The sequence below is a fragment of the Mizuhopecten yessoensis genome, unplaced genomic scaffold (genome assembly GCF_002113885.1).
Source record: "Mizuhopecten yessoensis strain PY_sf001 unplaced genomic scaffold, ASM211388v2 scaffold1869, whole genome shotgun sequence".
In the NCBI taxonomy this organism is placed as follows: Eukaryota; Metazoa; Mollusca; class Bivalvia; order Pectinida; family Pectinidae; genus Mizuhopecten; species Mizuhopecten yessoensis.
This window is the reverse complement of record NW_018404262.1, coordinates 123104-133465: the sequence shown is the minus strand read 5'-3', so window position 1 is coordinate 133465 and position 10362 is coordinate 123104. Positions and strand designations below refer to the sequence as shown.

Below are 10362 nucleotides of genomic sequence, written 5' to 3'. Positions count from 1 at the left end.
TACAACAGGTAGGCATCATCACTGTACAAAACTATACAACAGGTAGGCATCATCACTGTACAAAACTATACAACAGGTAGGCATCATTACTGTACAAAACTATACAACAGGTAGGCATCATTCCTATACAAAATCTTCAAAGTCGGTATTTGATTGCAAAACTATATATCTCTACAGTCATTAAGTTATAACTAGTGAAAATTACCTGTTTTTGTTCTAGCTCCAGCAAGAATATGATTCTGATGAAAACAAGAATAGAAGAAAAAAGAAAAACGATGCTGATGAGTCTGATTCTAGTGATGATGAAGAGGAGGACCGACCTAAAAGAAGAGGTCGTCCGAGAACCATTGCCAAAGAGAGTGTAAAGGGTTTCACCGACTCGGAGATCAGAAGGTTCATCAAAAGCTTCAAGAAGTTCGGCCATCCTATGACCAGGTAAAAAAAATCAGGTCATCTTCTTTCTGACAGCAGAAGGCCATCACGATGTTGCTGTAGAATAAAAATAATGGGAAAATTAATGACTCATTTGTTGGTTCAAAGGGTTCACGTTAGCTAAGCTTATGTCATACTTTGGTGTCCTTCTGTCAATAATCACTTCCGATCTATAGAATGGAACTTCAACAAATTTGACTTTAGGCATCCAAAGATGGTAGGGCAGGTACCTAAAAGGTAACGAGGCAACTCAGGAACTATGAGATCGGATATCAGCTACATTTGGTTAGAAGCATTCTCAGGTGATGGGGATTTTGGGTAATTTGGCCATGTTGCTATGGAACTATGATATGGATATCATGAAGGAGCTTTTTACTTTAGATGGAAACAACCACTTCAACACTTCTCAAGGATCTTTTGAACTAACGGATTCTTTATATAGCATTTTCTGGATACAAATGTGTTTTAAAATGCTAGTTATGCAAATGAGTAAGTTGTAGAATTTTCATAAAGAGGGATTTTGTGTATTTTGTTATTAGACTGGACTCGGTAGCATGTGATGCAGAACTCCAGGAGAAGTCTGAGGCTGACCTGAAACGCCTAGCTGAAACACTAAAGCACAACTGTGAGGTGGCCATGGAGGAACACAAGACCAAGCTAGAGGGCGACCCAATTTTAAGTATGAACCACACTTGGAGTAAAATTGTTAGCAGCTTGATCCTTGCAGACATTCAGTCTGCATAACCAAGTTCTATAAATAATGATTAGTACAGGAAAATTGGTTTTATACACTTAACCCTTTCACCACTCTGGTCCTTAATGGACTCATCCAGATCAATGCATGGTAGAGTCTACTTAAGTTACATAGGGGTGAAAGGGTTAAAGGATCATTTTCTTCATCATATATCATGATCTTAAATGTTGAAATGACACGAAACTTCTTTAAAAATGATTTGTTTGCGTAATAAAACAACAATGGTGCATTCCAAAATCAGTGTTCTGTCAACAAAATTATATCAACTCCACTGTTCAAACATGTTGGACTTTCAGCTGGTAAGAAGACACACAGGGGTCCAACATTGAAAATTTCCAGTGTGACTGTCAACGCCCAGTCCTTGCTGAAGGCAGAACAAGAGTTGGAACCTTTAGCTGTTTCTATACCTTCCAACAAGGAGGCAAAGAGCAGGTAAGTAGACTGGAATATAATGTTTTAATAGTGCTTGTAGGTTCAGTGCAGATTACTGATATGTCGGAATCTTGCTGGGAGTTTTGACAGATTTTACTCTACAAATAGACTGGTATACCCTTCATGAAGCATTTCTACTATAATACCTATGTTCAAACCTTTACTGCTTTTGAACGAAGGAAAAATAAAGTATTTGATTGTTTGTAGATACCGTCTGACTGCCCATGTGAAGGCCGTTCATTGGGACTGTCCATGGGACATTGAGGAGGACAGCAACCTACTCAAGGGAATCTATGAGTATGGCATGGGCAGCTGGGAGGCTATCAAGATGGACCCTGGCCTCAACTTACATGACAAGGTACACTGACCTGGCAGTGTTCACAATATGTAGGCTTGAGAGAAGAGTTTGGATATTGGCCTTTGTGAAGGTCCAGGGAATTAATAGACCTGCCACACCTACCTTTTATCCATTTCCTGTGTGAAAGTGGCTCTGTGTAACTTAATTGTGTTGATAGGTCATTATGACTGTAGTACATTGCTACCCTCAAAGTCTCTTGGATACAAATAATCAACACCAATCAGTGTTAAATCTTGTATTAGTCCTCAAGGGTTAAGTGCCCAGCTCAAAAGCCTGATCTGGGACTGACAAATAACATGGATACAGTGTATTATCATATCAAATCATTGTCAGGTGCAAATGGGCATGAAATACAGTTCAGCATCCCCTGACCCCGACAGGTCATGATCTGAAGAAATGAACCAAGTGACCTCCTATATTAGACAACCTGTTGTGAGGGGGATGAACCAAGGCTCCCAACCCTAGCATTCCTCCATCAGACGCTGGGGTAAAACTTAATTTACACTGTTGATTATAATTATAGATACTGCCGGATGGTGGAGACCTTAAACCACAGGCCAAGCATTTACAGACACGAGCTGAATACCTCCTTAAAGTGCTCAAACGACAATTTGACATAGAGAAGCATGGCATCGTAAGCAGGGTTTTTGTTTTTCTTGTTTTATTTGTTGTATTTTTTTGAGGATATAGAAAATGTTTCCATGATGTTTTGAATAATTTTACAAAATGTAAAAAAAAAAAAAAAAGTGTTGAGTAGAGATAAACACTACTGGTATAAATCAGACAAGTATTCGACCAGAGACAGTAAGGACCAGGACAGTTAAACAGTGGGAGTAGAATTCGTTAAATGGCATTCAAAGCTTTTCAAATAATGGTTTGGTTTCCTTTTTAGACTCCAGCTACCAAAACAAAAAGGAAAAGAAAACCAGTTTTATCTAAAGCCGAAGTGTCAGAAAAAGACTTATTATCAGATTCTGACACTGGCCAGCATCATGCCATGAAAGAAGAAACCACCCTAGACAGTCTTCCAGAAAGTCCAGTTAAGAAAAGAAAGAAGAAAGACACGAGTGAAAAGGAGGCAAAGTCCCACATGGCTGACGATGAGGACACCAAAGATTCTGTCGACTTTCATAGAGAAAACAAGAAAAAGAAGGTGGGTATTTGTACAGATTACGTTGAAGTTGTGGAACCATGACTAAGCTTTGAGATCATCCTCAATATCCAGGAGTTACGCTCACTTTCGCTCTCTACACCCCTGGAATATGTCAGGTGCAGAGAGCGAAAGTGAGCGTAACACCTGGATATTGTGGGTGCTTTGAGATGGCCATGGCAACATTTTATTTCAAAAGACCATGCTGAGGAGAAAATTTCCATGTAATTCATTTAATAAATTAAATGAAAATAAGGTAGAGATTCAGCAATCTGTGTTGTATCCCCAATGAAGAGTAACTGCCATGAGATGAAGAAAAAAAATGAAGTTGAATATTCAATGTGTGATAAAAATTCTTGACATTTTTACCATTTTTTGTCTCGCTGCGACGAGGTAGCGGAAGCGAGACTAAGGTGTTGCTTTTCCGGATCATAGATTCAACTTAGGTAGTACATCTCAGCCCGTGCATCAAATGCTGGATGTGGCCTTCCTTTCATGGTCCATTGCCTTGGTCAGAATCTACATCAACATTAAGTTTTTGCATTTAAATTAGTTTCTCTGATATGTACATTGATGGTCAAAGCGGGGCACAGGCGAATCATGTTCTTTTCTGTGTCTACCAAAGAAGTGTTTCTATCGCAACAAGTGTTATTTTGATGTTAATGTTGGTGTCAAATTAGGGGATTTGAATTTTCCGATTCATCACAAAAGTTATAAATTCACACAATCCTCAGGTGGGAAATGATGTCACTCCAATAATACTGCAGCCAATCAGAACAAAACATTAATATAGAAGCTAAGAACATACCGTATGCAATGTTCAGCTTTGTATAGTATTAACAATCTTCTTCAAATTTGAAGGGAGCAAAGACAAAAAGCAAAAAGAACAAATCGGGTCCAGTACATATCACTGCGGAGAAGGAACCAGTGGCGATATCCATGGAGGTGGAGTTTGGTGCCGAGTTACCGTCTAACGTGTTTGCTAAGGTGAGTGCCACAGAACATGTACAATAAAACCTGCTCACTCTAATTCGTGATCCAGATTAGTAGTTGAGGAATACATGGTATTCGAGCTCTGCTAATGTCGCAAAAAGTAGATGATACAGTTTAAGATTTTAGTAACATATAAATAAAACTGCTCAACAATGAAAACAAAGCTGTCTGTATTTCCAACAGTAACAAAATTTAACACAATTCTTTTTTAATATATTCCTGTATGTTGTAGTGACTGTATTTCTGTGTTTTGTGTTGAGTGTATGCGAGTTGTGACTGTTTTTCTGAGTGTTGTTGTGACTGTTTTCCTGTGTGTTGTAGTGATTGTATTTCTGTTTGTTGTGTTAAGTGTTTTCCTGTATGTTGTAGTGACTGTATTTCTGTGTTTTGTGTTGAGTGTATGCGAGTTGTGACTGTTTTTCTGAGTGTTGTTGTGACTGTTTTCCTGTGTGTTGTAGTGATTGTATTTCTGTTTGTTGTGTTAAGTGTTTTCCTGTATGTTGTAGCGACTGTTTTTCTGTGTTTTGTGTTGAGTGTATGTGAGTTGTGACTGTTTTCCTGTGTGTTGTAGCGACTGTTTTCCTGTGTGTTGTTGTGACTGTTTTCCTGTGTGTTGTTGTGACTGTTTTCCTGTGTGTTGTAGCGACTGTTTTCCTGTGTGTTGTAGTGACTGTTTTTCTGTGTGTTGTTATGACTGTTTTCCTGTGTGTTGTAGCGACTGTTTTTCTGTGTTTTGTGTTAAGTGTATGTGTGTTGTGACTGTTTTCCTGTGTGTTGTAGTGTAAGGAGAGGATGCGGCCTGTAAAGCGAGCACTGAAGCGACTGGACAATCCAGACGAAGGGCTCACAGAGAAGGAGCAAGTTGTGCACACTAAGCATTGTCTACTCAAGATTGGCGACCGTATCAACGAATGTCTGGCGGAGTATAATGATCCAGACATCATCAAACAGTGGAGAAGGTATGGCTCTGAGAATTCTTTAGGTCTAGGATTTCATGAAAAAAAACTTACGCATGTATGAAATGAACCTCCTTATAATAACAACTATCTTCATAAGATCCCCATACTACTCCCAAAAATTGTAGCATCATAGATTTGATAAAAAATGGCCGACAGGCAGCCATCTTGAATTTGAGATTTAAAGTTTGTTAGCCAGTGGAGGTTCTCCATTGTCCTTAGTTACGCATACAAATAATTGGGAATGAGGGGAAAACCAATATGGTCGACAGACAGCCATCTTGAATTTTGAGAGTTAAAGTTTGTTAGCACTAGTTCTCGGAAAGTACTGGAGGAATCTTTCTCAAATTTGATATGTAGGGTTCCCTTGGTCCTAAACTTTTGAGACTGATCTTAAAACTTAACAAGTTGGCGGACAGTCAAACAGATCAGAGAAAAGAAGAGAAATATCCAACTGACATGGAACAAATGAAGATGGTACAATGATGGGCGCCAAGATCCCTCTAGGATCTCTTGTTTTATTATTTTCCTTTGATTTAACGTTAACCAAAATGAACTGGTTTAACACCTGCTGTCTTGTAAAGGTAAGAAGATATATCGGTAATATTTGGTAAGTTGACTTTTTTTTTATTATTCTTAATGATGTCTCTGTCCAGGAAACAAGTTGTTTGTAAAGATTGTAACTTTCACTTTGAGCAATATCTCAGTGTTTTTTGTTTTTTTTTCAGTCATCTATGGATATTTGTGTCGAAGTTCACTGAATTTGACGATCAAAAACTACATAAACTTTATAAACGGGCCTACAGAAAACGTGAGGAGGACAAGGAGAAGGAAGAAGTAAGTCGATTGGGGTGTGCCGTCCTTTCTTTGTTTTGATAATTTGTATTGTTTTGTGAACCCCCCTACAATAAATACAGATAATTCTTTTCATCAAAGTTATCAGAGTTAATTCTGGAGCAGCCCTTACCAGATTGTTATAGAGGAATGTTTTGTAATTCTAGATCGAACCTCATTCCCAGGAGAGACACCACCACTCCTCAACGTCCCACGACAAATCTAGTCACAAGCGACAATTAGACCATGCTGACCACATCAAAAAGGAGCACTCGCAGAAACCAATGCACAACAGTGGGGACCACTGGGCTAGTAAAGACCACAAAAAGTAAGGCTACTTGTCTGAATTGTTTGGGCTGTGGTAACTAACTCATGTCATCTTTAGTGTGGAATGTTCTCTGTAACCAATCATAATTTCTAGTGAAAGAACAAGAGTCTGCAACAGACGTTGATTTTTTCTTCTTATAATGCATGTCTTAGTTAGCAAAATTAAGTGATACTTGAAAAAGCTGAAATCGGTGAAAAGGTATTGCATACTGAAAAGTACTTTTGATTTTCTAAATTACATTAGAGGAGGGCTGAGACAGAGACAGAAAAAGCAAACTCCTGAATTGTCAAGTGAAAGTTTCTGGTTCAAGTAATAATGTGGATTGATATTTTAGTTCAGTCTAATGGTTTTACCTGTTTTAAGTAACTAGAGAATAACAAAGGTCATTCTGGGGGAAATAAATAACAAATGCATTTGTGAGTGGCATTTCAATGTACCACTGTCACACCAGGTACCTGTACTGCCTGCAGGAGGTGTCTAGCAAGGAAAGGACATAACAAACTTGTTGTATTATCTATTACCTATATATCTCTCACTTCTACTTAGGTTGTGTGTGGCATTTCAATGTACCACGGTCACACCAGGTACCTGTACTGCCTGCAGGAGGTGTCTAGTAAGGAGAGGACATAACAAACTTGTTGTATTATCTATTACCTATATATCTCTCACTTCTACTTAGGTTGAATACTTTTCTATCACACTTTACAGATGCATTCCTGTTTTTTTGCTAGAAGAAAGATTAATGGCATTGTTTTCCACTTGGGGTCGAGATTGCCCATCTCAATTGTAATGAAAGATTCTTTTTCTCTTACCTGTTGACGTGACATTACACCAACATGCTCTGTCTCCAGCACACATACAGACACGCATGCATACATTACACACGCGGAGGCCCGTCCTTAGATCCCCTTGGCTGTTGATAGGACGTTAAACCCTGTAAAACCAAACTAACTACCTTGTTGATATGTTATTGTCTTGTTGACATGATTTCATGCAATTGTTTTGACTAGGTAATCCCCCGTCTCCACCCTAGGGTTAGGCAAGGATATGTTGCACCAAAAAATATGTGGATACATCTGTCCAGGTTCAGAGAAAAATATAACTTCATCTAATTAGGAAAAGACGACTCACACTTACCTTTATTCTGAAAATGTCACCACCACACAATGGGATTGCGTCTGAACCACTTATTGGGATCAGGTCATCAATTTTGATGGGTGCATAAAGCCTCGTGGTGAACCTGAACAATCTTAACGTTGGTGTTGGTTTGAGATTTCTCGTTCGACGTCCCCCAAAAACGTGATAGATTGTATTGATCACACACCAGGTGCTCTTGGGTACCTTTTTGGAAACTACATTTTCTAAATCCCAAGCATGAAGTGCATGAAAGCAATACAAGGTTGAAATGTGCAGTATCATGTTAATGTTCTGAATATGACATCAGTAAATTGTTCTTTTGATCAGTGGAGGATCATCTATGCCAATATACAGTCGACATGATTGATTGCCTCAGTTCTGCACAAATCTTCTGTGAAACTGTTTTAATTTTATGTATTTGGTATAAATACTCTTTTTCCACTACTACAAGTTTTTAATTAATTTGTACAAAATCTAGAAAACCTACAAAATATTTTCATATTTGCATTGTCAATTTTTACCAAAATCCCAGGTAAAGGTGGGAGAAAAAGAGTTCATTAATATGTAGGTAAGGTGGATATGGACTGTCCCTGTCCCTCTTACCCTACCTACAGGAGTGATGGAATGGTCCATATGTTACCAACTGAAGTAGAACAGTTTTGCATCTTTTCATATTCTTTTCTATAGTGTATGCATTATTTAGTGATTATTGCTGAGTTTTAATTTGTTTGTTTTATTTTGTTTACATTTTGTTTGCATACTTTCAGTACATTTAATAGATAGCTGTTGTTATAATTGTTGTGTCTTCTTGTCACTCTTCCTGTAACCAAGATACCTATGTCTGGTACACCATCACAGTCTGTCACAGCACTCACTGAAAGACTACTTTTCTTGTGTGTATAACACTAAAACAAACGTACTGTGATTAAAATGGTGAACTACCAAGAAAACCCCAGTGTGGTGGTCCCCATGTTGAGGATTGTTTGAAATGTCTTTTTCCTTGTCATTTTACTCACATTAACCTAAATACTTATATAACCAAGGGGAGCCATCTAATGCCGGTTTATACCTTCCACCTGCTACTACTGTACACCTCCTTGTGAAGTTAAACTGGACCTGACTCGGTCTGGCCAGTAACTGTTACCTCTCCACCGAGCATCCTTCCTCCGCTTCTCACACTCCCCTGCTGTCTGCCAGATCTATGTCAAACATTTTTAATTTTCTTTTGTTGCACTATACAAAAGAGAATGCCCTATATTGGTTGCAGAATATTTAAAGCAATAAAATTATGGCATATAAACAATATATCTCCATCATTGTGATGTTGTTACGTGTTATCTGTAATCCTGTCCTTTTGCAAGTCAATGTTGTTTGTTGTCGATGTTAAAAATTATTTTGTTTTTCTTTCCATTTCTGTCTCGTGGTTCAGTTCTGCCTCTAATAGTAACGGTCCCTGGCATAGTGCAGCCACGAAAGGAGGGCGAGACAGTGCCAGTCAACGCACTGACTCAAAAACTATTCCCGCTGATAGGTGGACACAAGCCAGTCCACTAGCACGACCTGACGATCCAGCCAGAAATAGGCAAGTTGTGTTCATGTGAGCCGCTCAACACACTGCTGGAGTGTACACCCGCGACCTCACACATTTTCTAGGGTTTTAGAGGTTTGGTAAATAGACTTGTATTAGAGATGCCTGGTCCAGCTATTTAAATAAATCTGATCAGTTGAAATGTCAAAGGCAGAATTTTCTGTTATTTACTGGTTGTGCTAATTAGCCTAATTATTTTTACATCAATAATTGTATTTTGTAACCAAAGTCACCTGTTTGATGAAAGTTATTTATCAACGCTAACTTCCTAGAAAGATGTGAGGGGCCACACTTGGTTTTTGTGTTACAAGTTATTTTCACATATAACTTTATGAAATATTCAAACATTGCAGTGTTTTAAAAAAGATCGTGATTGATTTGAAGTGTGTTTGAAGATGCTGATTTTAATCTGCAGAATGAAATTAATAATTTGAAGTCCCCAATAAAAATGTTTTAGCTCTGTGAATATTTGGAAAGATAAAATTTCTTTGTAGCTACCACTGCATTCCCTGTAATGAAAAATCACTGTAAATTTTTGAAAAGTACTTAATAGCAACACCTCAATATAAAGTCCTTAAAAATAAAATGTTAAATATGGCCCTGCATCAGGATGCCTCAAAGCTACGAGAAAAACTCGTTTGCTGGTAAAAAGATACAAAAAATGAGTGAAAATTGGCCATACATCGTTAGTTAGAAGTTTTTGTACAGGTTGTTATGCCCAACCACTGTCATCTCCATTCATTGTCCCTAATAACTTCATTTCTTAACCAATTTCATCAAAGGTCAAGTATGAGTTTTTGTACAGATTAAAGTTGTTATGCCCAACCACTGTCATCTCCATCCATTGCCCCTAATAACTTCATTTCTTAACCAATTTCATCAAAGGTCAAGTATGAGAGTACCTCAGATGTGTCAGTATTTCAGGGTCCTAATTAGATCAACCACAGGGCCATTTGCCCCATTTATGTCACGCAAACGTTTTCTAGGTTATTGGCAAGTTGGAGGCTAGAATGAGGAGCTATACAGTTTGTTCAACTTATACTTTGAGTCACAGATACTGATATGTTGAATGTAGCTTTATTTTAGTCCACTTCTAATGTAACAAGTGTGAGATAAATTCCGTGTCTTGATCAAAGGGTTTGTCTTTACAATGAAAGGGGGCAGGGGTGTATATGTCTTTATCAAGGTGTTTGTCTTTATGATGTAAGGGGGCAGGGGTGTATATGTCTTTATCAAGGTGTTTGTCTTTACGATGTAAGGGGGCAGGGGTGTATATGTCTTTATCAAGGTGTTTGTCTTTACGATGTAAGGGGGCAGGGGTGTATATGTCTTTATCAAGGTGTTTGTCTTTACGATGTAAGGGGGCAGGGGTGTATATGTCTTTATCAAGGTGTTTGTCT

The 10362-nt window shown here is 38.2% G+C and overlaps 1 protein-coding gene across 1 annotated transcript in view; it reads left to right on the top strand.

Annotated features, from left to right (window-relative positions):
* Positions 1-10362, top strand: part of LOC110441543 (chromodomain-helicase-DNA-binding protein 1-like) — a 67767-nt gene that overhangs the window by 47284 nt on the left and 10121 nt on the right. Inside the window, exons 26-36 of the mRNA XM_021484724.1 lie at positions 221-435; positions 972-1111; positions 1483-1618; positions 1826-1976; positions 2500-2610; positions 2869-3129; positions 3988-4113; positions 4900-5078; positions 5804-5912; positions 6077-6237; positions 8804-8971. Of these exons, the coding sequence (XP_021340399.1) occupies positions 221-435; positions 972-1111; positions 1483-1618; positions 1826-1976; positions 2500-2610; positions 2869-3129; positions 3988-4113; positions 4900-5078; positions 5804-5912; positions 6077-6237; positions 8804-8971 (1757 nt within the window). The remainder of the gene's footprint in view (positions 1-220; positions 436-971; positions 1112-1482; positions 1619-1825; positions 1977-2499; positions 2611-2868; positions 3130-3987; positions 4114-4899; positions 5079-5803; positions 5913-6076; positions 6238-8803; positions 8972-10362) is intronic.